This window comes from Danio aesculapii, chromosome 12, assembly GCF_903798145.1.
Source record: "Danio aesculapii chromosome 12, fDanAes4.1, whole genome shotgun sequence".
Taxonomy (NCBI): domain Eukaryota; kingdom Metazoa; phylum Chordata; class Actinopteri; order Cypriniformes; family Danionidae; genus Danio; species Danio aesculapii.
In genome coordinates this window covers 499,777-517,140 of record NC_079446.1, presented here as the reverse complement: position 1 = coordinate 517,140, position 17,364 = coordinate 499,777, and the positions used below count along the sequence as shown (strand labels likewise).

Genomic DNA, 17,364 nt, shown 5'->3' with positions numbered 1-17,364 from the left:
TACTCTAGTCTGGTGGCTTTTGTAAAATACATAATTCAATACACAATAACATAAAATCCCCAAAATGATCAAATAAATAAATGAATACAGAATTAGCGCACATGAATGAAATTAAATCTGAAATAAGTGGACATGCATTTAACACAATGACTTTACAAGGAATTAGTCAGTTTGCTGCTTGTCATAGAAAATGAGTATATGTTGTTTCATTCATTACTGCACATAAAATGTAAACAGGTCATTTTGGCAGTACATACAGTCCATAAACGAACGGATCAGTCAAGGAGACGGAGATTCTTATGTGTTCAAACAAATTCAAAATACACACAAGCTAAAGAGATAAAGAATTCAAGTAACTTGACCACATTTGTCCAGCTTGAACAGAACAACACAAGCCTTTACGGTTTACTTTAATCCCAAACATCTTCATGCTAGTTTCACTAATCAGGAGCTCACAGAGACGTCTGTGCATTCTACTCAACGCTAAACGATTATGCACTTTCCTACTATTAAAGACAAATGAACTCTCTGTTTTTAAATGTATGCTTTAGAATTGATAGGTTAACAAAGTAAAATGCCATTGCCTGCATTATTTGCTCTGTAGAGATTTTTATGGTTATTTTAAATGATGAAAAATGAAATGTTCTGGACTTTAGCATGCTACAGTTAAAGAGGTCAATATCACAAACAAAGGCACTCAGCAATGTAATTATCTGTGTCTCATTACAACACATACATAGAAAAAACCCTCGTATTGAGTTGGTATAATAATAATAATAATAATAATAATAATAATAATAATAACACACAGTGGGTACAGCAGACAGTTTTCTTTAAAAATACAGCATATTTCTACTAAATCAATGGACAGATCCCAAAATATATGGCAAAAACCCGAATAAATAAATAAATAAATAAATAAATAAATAAATAAATAAATAAATAAATAAATAAAACAAAACAATAAATAAAGTTCTGCCTCAGGATTGTCTTGTCTTATTTTCCAACACAATATATAAACATTCTTAAGTGACATTCTTGGCAGATATGTGTCATTCTGATGCATTTTAATTATTAATATCTTCAGTAATTTTGATTCTCCATCAAAAGTATCTTGATTTTAGAATGTTTATACACTTGTTCTGGAAAACAGAAAACCTGAGGAAGAAATGTGAATATTGAAGCATGTTTCTAATGTGATTTCAATGCTTTTAAAGTGGCTCCAAACGAATTTTGACAAATGTTTTTGACCACAAAAGGTGCTCTCTCTCTCTCTCTCTCTCTCTCTCTCTCTCTCTCTCTCTCTCTCTCTCTCTCTCTCTCTCTTCTTCAGCAGTACTACTCTCCCTGTGAAACTATTGACATTTTCAGTGATCCTGCAGGGGGTTCACAAACTTTTGCATGGGTTAGTTTTATAATTTCAGCTAGTTTTTTTATGCCTCGTGGACTATAAACATAAAATATCTATTCAGGACAGTACTAATAAAAAAAAACATGCATTTAGTGTGATCTCGCTTATTTTGTCAAAATTAATCTCCTTTTCAATAATTCTGAACTTTTGCACAACACTGTATCTTGTTTTGTGTTCAAAAAGAAAAAAAAGAGACTAAACTCAGAGTCTTGAGTAAATGTTGATTTTAGTGTGAACTGCCCCTTTAAAAGCAGGTATGAAGCTCTCTTCCTCAGCAGTTCTCCTCTCCCTGTGAAATTATTGACATTTTCAGTGATTCTGCAGGGGGTTCACAAACTTTTGAGCGGGGTTAGTTTCATAATTTCAGCTAGTTCTGTTATGTCTTGCGGTTATTTTTTCAAATGTGTTGACATTTTTACAGACTCTGCACAAGGTTATTTTAATAATTAAAATCGTGTGAACTTTATGTAAACATGTTTTGTGTAAATTATGTTAGGACAGTACTAAATTATAAAAATATATAATTAATGTTATTCACATTTTCGGGCGGCATTGTGGCTCAGTGGTTAGCACTTTGGCCTTACAGCAAAAAGGTCACTGGTTCAAGTCCCAGCTGGGTCAGTGTGTGTTTCTGTGTGGAGTTTGCATGTTCTCCCCGTGTTGGTGTGGGTTTCCTCCGGGTGCTCCGGTTTCCCCCACAGTCCAATAACATGCGCTATAGGGAAATTGGCTAAGCTAAATTGGCCATAGTGTATGTGTATGTGTGTATGGATGTGTGTATGGATGTTTCCCAGAGATGGGATGCGGCTGGAGGGACATCCGCTGTGTAAAACATATGCTGGGATAAGTTGGTGGTTCATTCCGCTGTGGCGACCCTTGATGAATAAAGGGACTAAGCCGAAAGAAATTAATGCGTTCACATTTTCAGTGCTTCTGCAAACCTTTGCACGAGGTTATTTTAATAATTTCTGCTATTATTTTTGTCTTGGGGTCTATTAACCTACAATATCTTACTCAATACAGTGCTGAATTTAAAACAATAGCTTACATTTAAAATGATCTTTCTTATTTTGTCAAAATTAATCACATTCTGAGTGATTCTGCAGGGGGTTCACAAACTTTTGCATGGCACTGTACATTGTTTTGTGTTCAAATAGAAAAAAAAGAAACCCAATTCAGGGTTGAAACCACTTGAGGTAATGTTGAGTAAATGTTGAATTCTGTGTGAACTGTCCCTTTAAAGGAATGAAGATCTGTGCAGTCTTCTTCAGCAGTACTCCTCTCCCTGTGAAACTATCGATATTTTTAGTGATTCTGCAAACTTTAGCATGGGGTATTTTAATAATTTCTGCCATATTTAAGTGTTGTGGACTATAAACAAAGAGTATCTTTCTCAGGACAGTAAAAAATAACATGCATTTAGTACGATCTCTCTTATTTTGTCAAACGTAATCACACAGTGATTCTGCAAGGGGTTCACTAACTTTTGCACAACATTGTTCTTCACTTAATGATGAGTAAACGGTGAATAAAAATTCATTTTAGTATGAACTGCCCCTTTAATAGCAGGAATGGAGCTCTGCGTGGTCTTCTTCAGCAGTACTCCTCTCCTTGTGAAATTATTGACATTTTTGGTGATTCTGCAGGGGGTTCACAAACTTTTGCACAACACTGAATCTTCTTTTGTGTTCAAAAAGAAAATAAAGCGACTAAACTGAGAGGCTTGAAACCACTTAATGATGAGCAAAGGCTGAGTAAATGTTGATTTCTGCATGAACTGCCTCTATAAAAGCAGGAGGGATCTTCTGGTGGTCTTCTTTAGCAGTACTCCTCTCCCTGTGGACTCGGCAGCTCGTTGAGGTCCAGAAAGACAGATCCGGCTGACAGCTTGCGTGCCGAAGCTGACAGATCCAGGAACTCCTCGGCGGAGCTGGGCACGGAGCTGATGAACATGTCCCACACCTGCTCCGGAGACTCCAGGTCCAGCAGCTTCTGCTTGATCTTCAGGTTCTTCTCCATGTTCCTGCGCTTGTGCTTGAACTCCAGGATGGTTTTAGTGTATCTGTTGATGGTGGTGACGGAGGACGCCATGCAGGCCGTGAACGAACTCCAGGCCAAACTGCAGGAGAAAACACGAATCAGAATTCAGAATTCACGCTTTAGGATGTTCCTTAAAGGGGCAGTTCACCCAAAAATGTAAAATAACAGTGTATTGTTTCTATTGATTGATCAGTCAATCAAACTTCCCCATAATGCACCTCCCAATAAACACAGATATGAGCAGATAAATGAATGAACGCACATGTAAGACCAGCTGTAGTCCCAATGCTGCGGTTTCCAATCCTCGGGGCCCAGACTGACGGTCAGCTGGAAGGCAGTGGTGAACATCATGTGTGCCACCATTCCCAGAAGCCCTACAAAACAGCACAGAAAACACTCTTACACACATTAAGCCATTATTATTGCTATTATTATCATTATTATTATTACTGCTTTAGGCACACACTGTACACACTTGGCTTCTGTTAAGTTACAGATGTATTTTGCATTAGGGGTTGATCTCTTCTGTCAAATTTTGATTAAATAATGTTTAATGTAGTTCTTATCAATGCAAATTACTACTCAAAACTTACATTTAGATATACTTACAGTGGGAAATTTACAAAACCTCATTATTAAACATGATCTTTACTTATGTTCTCATTACAGAGTTCACACTTGGTTATTACTTAATACTAGTTGCAGGTTTGGCATGCTGTCCCAGGAGAGAACCCTGAGCTTGGAGATACTTGAGCCCAGGGCTCCCGCCTGGTCGTATAGCATAGAAGAGTGTCTGAGATCAGGTAGGTCTCGAGAGCTCCCCCTGGTAAAGGAGAAAAGGGGGAGATGGGGGGATTCCTCAAAAGATAATGGAAGACAAACTTGGCTGTTTATTAAAGGCCTGGATTCACCTGAGGGACCAGCCGCGATCAATCATAGCATATGATCCTCTCGAAATTAGTTTATAGAACTTATTTTTGGCATAAAAGAAAAATCCATAATTTTAAATGTGCAACATTTGACAGATTTTGTGATCCAGGGTCACATATGATGTTCTGTTTCATGTAAACATTACATAAATGCTTTGGGAATATATCTGTAACATTTGTCATGCCAATAAAGCAAGTTTGAGATGAGTTAAATGGAATTGAGTTCAGTTTCTGGCCAGCAGAGGACAGCAGAGAACCACAGCAGATGGAGAACACACAGCATTAAATAAAGCTGAAATAAAATGAACACTTGAAAAATAATTAATAATACAACACAAGAATATCCTGCAGATCTTATTAATTAACTAAATTATTATTTATTGAAAATGCTCCACATTGACAGGCGCAGTCTAGTTTCAGCATATTTAAAAAAATAATGTTAAAAATATTTAATTAATATAAAAAGATTAGCAGCAACTCAAAATAAGGTCTTATTTGATTTAACTCATTAGTTAATGCATTGACTTACAGAAACTTAACAAGCAATTCGTTTTGGGTGGCATGGTGGCACAGTGGTTAGCACTGGTTGGGACCTTCTTGCTGTGAAGACACAAAGCTAACCACTGAGCCACTGCACCGGCATTATTATTTTATGTTGGCTGTTTTAATTGACAATCAATGAATCAAATAAAATAGTAAATGCTGAAATGAACATTATTAATTGTTCATGTTATTAAAGCAGTTACTTTAATGTGCAAATGAAAGGACACTGTGAAGTTTGACCATATAGTTATTACTTAAAAAAACTTTATATAAATAAAAACAAATAAACATTTTGCCGCATTTGAACATTAAAAAGCAGCAAAACTTCTGCAGCATCCTCAGGCTTGTTGTACAGAATACAGCTTGAAGCTTGTCGAGATAATAAATAGGTGTATTGTCACGACGGCGCACCCAAATCTGCCGAAAATGAGTGTCTAAGCAGATTTGGCTTCATTTTTATGCAGCGAGTGTTGTGTGTGAAGCTGAAATAACCAAACCTGATCATTAAAGAAGTGACGTTGGTATACTGTGAAGAGCATCTCAAAGTCATCCAGAAGGAAGATAAAGACTGATTATACATCATTATACAGGCACTAAACACACGCAGAGAGAGAGAGAGAGAGAGAGAGAGAGAGAGAGAGAGAGAGAGAGAGAGAGAGAGAGAGAGAGAGAGAGAGAGAGAGAGAGAGAGAGAGATGATGATGTATAGATGGTTGGATAGTTGGATAAATGGATGGACGGATTGATGAATGGATGCATGGACAGATGGATGGATGATGGATAGATGAATGCATAGATAGACTAATGGATGGATGGTTGAATGGATGGACGGGTGGATGCATAGATAGATGGCTTGATGATGGAGGGACAGACGAACGGATGCATAGATAGACAGATGGATGGATGGAAGATACATTCATTTATAGATAGATAGATAGATAGATAGATAGATAGATAGATAGATAGATAGATAGATAGATAGATAGATAGATAGATAGATAGATAGATAGATAGATAGATAGATAGATAGATAGATAGATAGATAGATAGATAGATAGATAGATAGATAGATAGATAGATAGATAGATAGATAAGTCAGTATTAGTGAGGCAGTAATCATCAGTTTGTCCTCTTGTTTTTCAGGCTGTTTTCAGTCTCAGTGTCGGTCTAACACACACACACTGTCTAAGACACACTAATATCAAACACACTGTCTAACACACTAAAGTCAAACACACACTGTCTAACACACTAATGTCAAACACACACACTAAGACACTAATGTCAAGCACACACTGTCTAACACACACTCTGTGTAAATGAATGTGCTGGTCTGGGTCTTCTTAATGGTGTCATTAGTGCAGTACAGCAGTGGAAAGGCTTCAGCCAGACGGACATTATCAACACCGGACACTCAAAGTCACCTCAGCCGGAATAGCGAAGGACGGAGGTAAATTACACATTATTTACAGCTCACTGAGCCTGCATACTGAAGTGCAGCACACCAACACATGGGCACAACCACTGCCAGGAGATCAGGAGCGTCTGAAGGAGTCTTCAGAATCTTCATTTAAATCCTGTGTCTGAATGTTAAAGGGTCAGTTCACGCAAAAATGACAATTCTGCCTTTATTTACTCCTCCAAACCTGTTAGAGTTTCTTTCTGCTGTTGAACACAATTGAGAATATACTAAAGAGAACACACACACACACACACACACACACACACACACACACATGCACGCACACACACACACACTCCGTGATGTACTCAGAAGCAACAAACTGTGTAGATTCCTTATTAATAATCTTCTGAACTCAAGTGTTGGAGAGGTTTATTTTATCTAGAAGGAGTGAGTGAGATATCTTTAATCATCCAGAGGAACCTAGTTGACTCCTGAGTTGTGCTGTGGATGAAATATGGGCTAAATTATAATTATACTCAACAAAAGGCACAAAAAGCTTTAACGCATATGAAAACAGGCAGAAATTAACATCAGCCTCCACATAAACATTCATTCAGTCATTTTCCTTCGGCTTAGTCCCTGTTTTATCAGAGGTCGCCACAGCGGAATGAACTGCCAACTATTCCAGCATATGTTTTACACAGCGGATACCCTTTCAGCTGCAACCCAGTACTGGGAAACACCCATACACTGTCATTCACACACACACTCATACACTATGGCCAGTTTAGCTAATCAATTCCCCTATAGCGCATGTGTTTGGACTATGGGGGAAACCGGAGCACCCGGAGGAAACCCACACCAACATGAGGAGAACATGCAAACTCAGACTCCACACAGAAACACCAACTGACCAAGCCGGGACTCAAACCAGCCTTCTTGCTGTGCGGCCACAGTGCTGCCCTCCACATAAACTGATGACTTCACTGAAGATTATTGCTGTTCTTTCACTGACAATAAGAGCTGAGTGATATGACACGGTGCATAAATGGGCATTAAACACTCACACTCAGCAGTCTACATGTGCTTGTTGTAACACAGGCTCATTGGGGATACGTGCACAGGGCTACCAATGCTATCTCACAGCAATTCGTAACTTTTTAATTTAGTGGCTAATTTGTATGAATTTAAACGATCTTATTCATTTAATTTAGTATGATTCGCTCATCCCCCAATGACGGTTGGGCTTAGTACGACGACTCCTTTTAGAAATCGTACATTTCCATATTACTTAATTCGTATGAATTCATATGAATTATCCAAAATAGTAAATAGTAAAATGTAAAATAGTTACGTTTCCTCATGAGATCAGGCCATGGCTACATACTTGGGAAACTGCAAATACATGCAATGGTAATGTCCGGCTGCATTTTGTGTGTAAAATGAACGTGTGTAGATGTTTTTTCCATCATGGTCAGTTTGCTCAGTAGCTCACCTTGTGTTCAGAGTCTGAGAAACGATTCCAGAAACCAGATATAACAGCAAATGAAATCAGCAACCAAATCTGAAGTGACCTGCTCCATTACTGTTGTTTCTTAAGCTCTAATTACATTTAAAACACGCCATTTCCAGTTCACTACTGCGCATACACAAAATTAGCACAACACCAATCTCCATTACTTCCATGATCACCATAGGATATGATTATAAACACTGAAGAACAGAGACGAAATGTATGCACAGACTAGATTGGATGTGCTGAGATGTATTTTTTCTCCTGTCCTGTTATTGTTCTGTACGAATTCTAAACAGGGTCGCATTAAAAATAAGCAAACAGAAGGGTTCAATTAAAGTATATATAGTACAATCAATTAACAACTTCAGATCTCTCACGTTGACCAATAATCATTAGAAGCATTCTCACTTCTTCCAGACTTCTGTGCTCTGAGGGTAATACAGTTTACTACAATGTTCTCCAACAGCTCTAAAACATGACTCAAATCAAGTGAAGGGTCACAAAACATAATTAACTAAGTGCCGAAGCGCATTAAACGCACAACTTTTCCTCTATACATCAAGTATTTAATGCTCCATTGAATCTAAATGCGGCGAGTGTTGCGAACGCTGTGGAGTGAATGTGTCAAATGTAGACAGGAGCTAATTGAGGTTGTAGCTCGTTTCCCATGATGCACGCCGTTCATGATCCCGCTCTCTCATGAAGAAGTGAAGCTCAAAAAAGGGATGACAGCGGGCCAGAAGTTCATCCGTCAGTCTTTATGCAATAATGAAACTCTAACGTGACCACAAAAGCTCTGCCGGCAATCTCAGTCTGAGAGATGAAGAGTCTGATGGATGTTAAGGCCAGTCATAGCCTTATTTGAACTCAGAAATGTCTATTGCACTATCCATGATGTGGGCGGAATTCATGTTGATATTGTTTATTGTGATGTAAACAGCAAAAGAATATTGGGTTAATCATAATTATAATTAGCAGATGTTTGTAACTGTTATGCTCTTTTCGTGCACCAATATGTTGTGTTTTTGTGTTTACTTCCAGTGTGTAGTTCCAGTTTGTTTAGTTTTCTGATTGTGTGCTTTGTTACTATGGTTACTCATTGGTTGATTATGTTCACCTGTGCCTTGTTTGGTTCATCATTGTATTTAAGCCTTCAGTTTGTTTCAGTTTATTGCCCTACATTCTCTAAATTTACAAATCTGTTATGCTTCTTTTGAGATCAATAATAAAAATGATATTTTTTTTTATCTAGGAGGTATTCGTTTTGATTTCATTAAAATTGATGCAAACACTGACAAATTAAAGTGAACAAAAAGTAAGATATTAGGTCAATCATAATACCGTAATAGACTAAAAGCAGATGTTTGTAACTGGTATGTGCTCCAATATGTTGTGTTTTTGCGTTTACTTCTAGTGTGTAGTTCCTGTTTGTTTGGTTTTCAGATTGTGTGCTTTGTGTACTATGGTTATTCATTGGTTGATTATGTTCACCTGTGTCTTGTTTGGTTCTTCATTGTGTTTAAGCCTTCAGTTTGTTTCAGTTTATTGTCCTACATTGTCTGAATTTACAAAGCTGTTATGCTTCTTTGTAGAATCATTAATAAAAAGGATGATTTTTTCATTAGGAGGTATTGATGTTGATATCATTAATTGCGATGCAAACACTGACAAGTTTAAAGTGTACAAAAAGTAAGATATTAGTTAATCCTAATGATGCAACATGATAAAAGCAGATATTTGTAACTGTTGTGTACTTTTTATGCTTCCATATGTAGTTTTTCCTGTGTTCACGACTTACTTGTGTGCATTGTTACTATGGTTACTTGTTGGTTTATTGTGTTCACCTGTGCATTGTTTAGTTCTTCATTTAGCCTGTGTATTTAAGTCTTTAATATGTTTCAGTTTATTCTCCTGCATTATTTGCTTTTTCAAAGCTGTTTAGTATTTAAAAGAATGATTATTTTTCATCCACTTCTACCTGATAAGGTACTAACTCTAATATAATTAATGTGGTGTAAACATTGGCAAAGTGTAGGATATTAGGTTAATCAAAACAATGTAACACAAAAGCAGATATTTGTGACTGTTATGGTCTTTTTGGGCTCCCATATGTTGTGTTTTCTGTGTTTACTTCCAGTGTTTATTTCCTGTTTGTTATGATAGGTTCTGATTGTGTGTACTATGGTTACTCATTCATTGATTGCGTTCACCTGTGCCTTGTTTGGTTCTTCATTTAAACTATGTATTTAAGCCTTCAATTTGTTTCAGTTTATTGTCCTGCATTATCTGATTTTACAAAGCTGTTTGATTTAAATGGTTGATCATTTTTCATCCACCAATGAGGTATTGATTTTGTTATCAATAATAAAAATGTACAAGTGTAAAAGTGTACAAAAACTAATTAGGATAATTGTAATGTAACATAATAAAAGCATATATTTGTAACAGTTATGATACTTTTGTGATTTCATATGTTGTTTACTTCCGGTGTTTAGTTCATATTGGTTTGGTTTCCTTCTGATTGTGTGCTTTGTTGCTATGGTTACTCATTGGCTGACTATGTTCACCTGTGTCATGTTTTTCTTTTTTCATTTTGCAAAACATGAAATTCTTTTAAGCCCAAATCCCTCATGCTAAGTATATAATATAATATAATATAATATAATATAATATAATATAATATAATATAATATAATATAATATAATATAATATAATATAATAATGTTACACTTTATTTTATTATGTCTTTGTTACAGTGTAACTATTAATTTATCTAGTAATATTAATCAATTACATGTACTTACAATATGGTTATCATTAGACGGTTTAGGTTTTGGGTTAGTTGCATGTAATCATGCATAATTAATTGTAATTACTATAGCATAGTAACAAGGAGACCTTAAAATAAAGGGTTGCCTAGTATAATGAAATATATAAAAACAGTATCTTTCTTATAAATAACGTTGTATAATAACGTTCATTGTAACACTATCATAATTGTTTTATTAACATTAATAGTAAGACAAGATTATGAAACTAGACTATATGCATTATAAGATGAAAAAAGAATCATTTTTGCACAGTCAACAGACCTGCATAGTCATTGCTGAAATATATATATAAATAAATAAGCAGAGCAGGATTTAAGCAGATTGAATTTCGACGCATATGTCTACATAAGCCCTTAAATTGTGAAACTGTCAAAAATAGCCTGGATGACATTCAAGAGTACTGGCTTACCAATACAGCGAGGCTTAAATGGGATTTTGAGCCGGATGTTTTAGATGTATCGAGGGAAAAGGGATCTGTGATAGAGCATAAACGTAAAGGCGTTCGGCACAGAAGACAATGGCCAATCGGAATCTGCCGACACTAGCGTTTCTGAAAGCACTGCAATAAGTAGAATTGCAATAGCTTGACCTGTTTTTGATTATTTTTTAAATCAGTCGGTCAAGCACAATGTGGCGTCCTTGTGGACCTAAAAGGTTTGAATATCAAGGAATACACTGACATTAAAGGGCTGTTCATAAGGCTATCATGAAACCATCACAATCATGATATGGCACAGATTTTATGTATGCTTATGATAACTGTTATTAAGTGTCATTTGCTCAGTTATGACATTTTAAATGCAAAGATGACACTGTTTCTTATGATAGCTTGACAAACAAATATATCACAATCTGTTTTTGTCAACATAACTTGACGTTACCAAGACAACATAAGTTGTCATAAATCTGTAATAAACATGATCCTCATGAGGCAATATAATCGTGTGATGAATTTCATAACAGCATCATCATTATATATTTTTCACCTTAATTGCAGTGGTACAAGCTGAATTTGCTATTAAAATATCAAGGTAATGACGTATTTGATGAGACAATCTAATTGCAAATACTGTCTGTTCCACTGAAAACGTGATCAGAAAAATATTGATGACACATTTATAATGGCCTCATGACAATCATGTTTATGACAGATTTATGACAATCCATACATATGGTTAATCAGCTATACTAATAGAGAAGACTCCAGATCCAGATCTGTTTTTACGTTACTGTAACGGTTGGGTTTAGGGTTGGAGTAGGGGTAGACGTTAATAAAATACAATTAATGGGAAATTTAATAAATAATATAAATAATTTCTTGTTAATTTGTATGTTCTCTATAGCTGATTTACCATGTGGATGGATGATAACAGCCTTCTGAGCCTACCAGTAGGCACAGAAGGCCCCAACTGGCCCATATTTATCAGCTGATAACGCCCATTCAATCGACAGATAACATTCGAGTTGGAGTCTTAAGAATTGTGTTGTTTCAACTGATGGTAAATAAGTAGTTTGAGCAAGCAGCAAATGTAATTTTTTGAGTGTACTTTACCTGATAACACTGTGAAAATCGCAGCAAATGCGTTCAGTTTGAGTCCGTCGATGACGTTTCCAAAATGACAGACCTCAATGGACATGAGAATCCCTCCGGTGGCCAGCAGGAGGATGTACAGACACTCAGCCACAATGCAGAGCCACAAAACACCTGAGAAAAACAAGGTTTGCTTGTGAATGTACCAAAAAAATCATGTTGCACAGCTCACTTTTTAAATCTTAAATACTTAATTTGTACAATAAGGATTTTGTTTTACGTAATGTACACCTACTTAGTTACATTTTTTAATGAGATGCACAGATGAATTGTTCACCTTAAATTTGCAATGTGAGCTACCAAAATCAATATGGTCAGCTTTGATTTCATGTGCGATTTAAAGTCCGCATGAACCCGAATCTGCGACCGTTTTTTTCTCCGTATTGTGACGCAGTTCCTAGAGAAACGCAATAGTAAATGAGTAAACAGTAGGCGTGGCTTGTTGTATTTAACTGCGAGCTGATTGGATGTAGTAAAGTAGGCATTTCATTCCGAAAGATGCGGAAAAGGGTTTGGGGAGTTATTACAACCTAACAGACTCCTCCTGCTCACCATTTATGTTTGGGGATGGAGGGGCGTGGTTAAGTGTGTTAGCCACGCCCAATACCTCAGACAGACCTAATCTGGCAATTTAACTGAAAACAAACAGGTAGTGCATTTTTTTAGATTTTAATCAAACATGACAAGAGCAAATGATTTTTTCTAAATGACATGCACAGATGAATTGTTCACCACAAAACTAGCAATGTAACCAAACTAAATCTACATGGTTTTAAAGGATGCTTTCCAAGGTTTAAATGCTTGAAGGCAAGTCCAAATCGATTTTAGAAAGCAGCATACATTAATCCTAAATATCACTCAATTCTGTGCGTTCCATTTCTAACAGTTCACTGCAAAAAATGGTTGCTATCTTGTTTCTAGTCCAAATATCTTAAATCGAGAAGCATTTTCTAGATACTGTTTTATTTTCAGAAATGAAAACTGAAAATTAAATGAGTTTTTTCATTTAAATGATCTTCTTTTTGCTTTTAAGAAATATTTATTTTGTTTTAAAGAAAAAACTCGCTTAATTTTGACTTATTATTTTTGAAAGCAAGACAATGTTTTTTTACTTGCTCAAAAGTTCTTCATATTTCGAATGCTTCATGATTTATTTAGACTAGAAACAAGACAAAAACTCTAGGTACGAAAAGCATTATTATATAATATCTATTCAAGTACACAGTAAGAGTGCTGTTTTTCCTCTTCAGAATTGTATTTAACTGTATTTAATTGCATATAACAATTAAAATCATGACAAATGTATAAAAGGTTAATGCAGTTTTTATTTGTGCATTTTTCATGTTTTTCCTGCATGTTGGAAGTTTATATAAAATATCTCGTTTTTATTCATCACAGATGCATTACATCAAAAGTGATGATAAAGACATTTATTACGGTTTATATTTACACTTCCAACAAGAAGAAAAAACAAACTAAATATGAAAAAACGCATAAAACAATTATAAGCATAAAAAGATAAACACAAAAAATGCTTGCTGGTCAGTAGCCACTTTTTCTATTAAATTTAAATGACAATTTTAGGCTGTATTTAATTGCATTTAAAAGGTTAATGCAATTTTTGTTTGTGCATTTGTCATGTTTTTTCCAGCATGTTGGAAGTTTAAAAACTATTAAAATATTGCTTTTATTAATCACAGATGCATTACATCAAAAAAATAGACATTTATTAAGGTTTATATTCCAACAAGCAGAAATAAAAAACATTAAAAATGCAAAAAAAAGAGTTAAAAAACACTAAAAAACACTAAAAAATGCTGGGTTGTCATAACCCAATTGGGTGATTTTTTCCCAATCAAATTTAAATGACATTTTTAGGCTGTATTTAAGTGCTTTTAAAAGGTTAATGCAGTTTTTGTGCACTTTTCATGCTTTATTTATTTTTTCTCCCTGCATGTTGGAAGTATATAAACTATTAAAATATCAATTTTCTTAATCACAGATGCATTACATCAGAAAACAGAGTTTATATTTAAATAAATAAGGCTTATATTTGAAATAAATGAGTATGAAACCTTTTTATTTACGCCATTGACCCATATAAGAGCCGACTGTACATTAATCCCTTACACAGACTGTACAAATCATAATTCATAAGCACACGATTCCTCAGTATAATGCTTCATGACTACTATAATACAGGAAAATGATTATATGCATGCACGTATTTCATTTGCAGGGATATAAAACCCTATAAAGATGATTATCTCTCTCTCTCTCTCTCTCTCTCTCTCGGTCATTCACAGTGCTGAGGTAGAGCTGAATTACTATATGGTGTCATTACTTCATGATGAATGATAATTACAGCATGAATCATCTATCAGTTACACTCGTCTACTGTACAGGGAGGATAATCAATAAAAAAGACAACCTCTAGTATATGTTCACGCTGAAAAATATATCGATTTTGAACCAACTTTACAGTTTCTGATATATTAAATCGTGTTTATTATGAGTGTGTTTTAGTGCCACATTAAAAAATGAACAAAACATCTAAAGTAACGAGATTAAAGTCTATATATTTTGGGAATAAAGTTGAAATTTCGAGAACAGTGGAAATGTTAAGAGAATAAAGTTGAAATGTTTGCAGAATGAGTGCTGATTTTCTTCTCTCTTGTTTCTCGTTGACTGGAAACGCTGCTTTAGTCACTAATGTTCAATGAGATATTTCTGTTGTGCATTAATCTAATTCTCATCTTCGGATGGAAACACTGGTACTGATGTAGAATTGCAGGTCTTACCTCTCTCGTGAGGAGGAGCGACAGTGATGAAGCTCCTGCACTTTTCACCTGCAGAAGGAAACAGTTTAACACAGTCATGAAGGAGTAAAACACTGTCAGCACACAGAGATCAACACCAGACTGATTCATTTCCCTTCATCACCACACTGAATGCACACACTTATCATGAGCTTCCCTTATTTAAAGGGCACATATTATACAGAAATGACTTTTATGCAGGGTTTGACCCCAGTAGTGTGTGTGTGTGTGTGTGTGTGTGTGTGTGTGTGTCAGCAGTGTGTGAATATCTCCAGCAGTCTCTAATGCTCAACACTAATTAATTGTGTTCATTATAATCAGACTTGATGAATGAAACACTTTGATTGACATTCTCCCTTTGAACGTGTCATCAGAGGGGGAAAGCCCCGCCCACTAGTCTCCATCTCATTAGCATAATCAGCAGCCCTGAGTGAGAAGCAGCCGTCTGTCCATTAGCCATTAGAGTGTTTGAGCTGCTGAAGATAATGTCAGCATAGACTAAGAGGATTCTAGATGTGGAGTTTTAGATCAACAGAGACAGGAGCGACATGAAGCACACACTCACACTGAAGCACACATTCCAGCGAGGACTGGTGCTCCGGTTTCCCCCACAGTCCAAACACATGCGCTATAGGGGAATTGATCAACTAAATTGGCCGTAGTGAATGAGTGTGAATGAGTGTGTATGTGTGTTTCCCAGGACCGGGTTGCAGCTAGAAGGGCATCCGCTGCGTAAAACATATGCTGGAATAGTTGAAGGTTCATTCTGCTGTGGTGACCCCTGATGAATAAATGGACTAAGCTGAAGGAAAATGAATGAATGAATGAATAAAAATGCTGGGCTGTTTTAACCCAACCTGAACAAAGCCCAAAATGTGATTAATTAAATAATTTGCCATATTAGGTTGTCCATATTTAACCCAACGCAGGTTTTAAACAACCCAGCTGATGAATAAATCTGAATTTCCGAAATCTGATACCTTGACAGTTTTTTCTGGTGTTAATCGACTGATGTGGACATACATAGAGTCAAATATAAATAAAAATGTAATTAATTGAAATATTAGCCCAACTTTGGGTCTGTCCATATTTAACCCAACGTTGGGTTAAACAACCCAGCTTTTTAGAGTTTATTAGATTGCAGCTGATGCATAAATCTGAATTTCCAGAAATGTACAGGTTTGACAAGCATCGTTAACTGACAGATGTGGCGCGATATTAAGCTGGAATATTAGACTAAGAAATACTCAGTTGTTTTAACCCAACATTGGGTCAAATATAGTCAAATTCAACAGTTGGGTTAAACAGTGTTTTTAAAAAATTCATAAGTTGAAAAAATTTAAGAAATTTGGGTTTGTCCATATTTGACCCAATGCTGGGTTAAAACGACAGCCACAGCAACAACAAGTTAAGGAGTCGTGAAGGGAAATCTGCGCTCTCACCGACGAGGTCGACGTTCTGCTCGCAGGAGAACCAGATGCCGGTGTGGAACTTCCGAAGAACAAACTTATCCTCGCCGGTCTCCCAGATGTACTGCACCAGGCGGCTGTCGTTGGCGTTGGAGCTGTTGTACCGGATGCAGTGCGTCTGTTTGCCGGTCACCGGGCCGGTGCAGAAGGGCTTCACCACTTTGCGCTCTCCGTCGCACCAGTAGCTGGAGCTGAGCGCGGACACCGCGAGGAGCAGAGCCAGCAGATTCAACAGCAGCGCGAGGGAGGCTCTCCGCCGCCGCTCCATCATCAGCCCAGCCGCTCCGGTGCTCTCCGGTGCGCGAGTCCCGCTGCTCTGAGGAGAGGAGACGCTGCTCTCCGGTGCTGCGCGCGCTCGCTCTGTTTCTCTCTCTCTCTCTCTCTCTCTCTCTCTCTCTCTCTCTCTCTCTCTCTCTCTCTCTCTCTCTCTGTTTCAATTCAACTCGATAATTGTTTTATTGGCTTGACAAATGTTACAAATGTATTGCCAGAGCATTTATAAAGTTTACATTAAAAAGAGCATACATATATAATTAAAAACATAGTAATCACAGTAAATAGTAGTAGTAGTAATAAAATAAATAAAAAATAAAAGATATAATAATAATAATTAACTAAAAATACAAATAAATATCGTTCAGAATAAACTGAACATTTAACAATCAACATTTTAGGATCAAACAGTAACAAACAATAATAATCCGTATATTTACAATAATTCATTTATAATTATCTAGGTGTGTGTGTGTGTGTGTGTGTGTATGTGTGTGTGTCTGTTTCCTTCTCTGTTTCTCTCTCTCTCTCTCTCT

At 36.3% G+C, this 17,364-nt stretch overlaps 1 protein-coding gene across 1 annotated transcript; it reads right to left on the bottom strand.

Moving 5' to 3' along the window:
• Positions 1 to 903: 903 nt before the first annotated feature.
• Positions 904 to 16,843, bottom strand: gsg1l2b (gsg1-like 2b). The gene is made up of 5 exons (XM_056469633.1): positions 16,529 to 16,843; positions 15,069 to 15,116; positions 12,229 to 12,381; positions 3,714 to 3,825; positions 904 to 3,530 (listed from the first exon to the last, which is right to left on the bottom strand). Exons 1-5 carry the CDS (start codon positions 16,824 to 16,826, stop codon positions 3,230 to 3,232), a joined length of 912 nt encoding a protein of 303 aa, XP_056325608.1. The 5' UTR covers positions 16,827 to 16,843; the 3' UTR covers positions 904 to 3,229.
• Between the last annotated feature and the right edge of the window lie 521 nt (positions 16,844 to 17,364).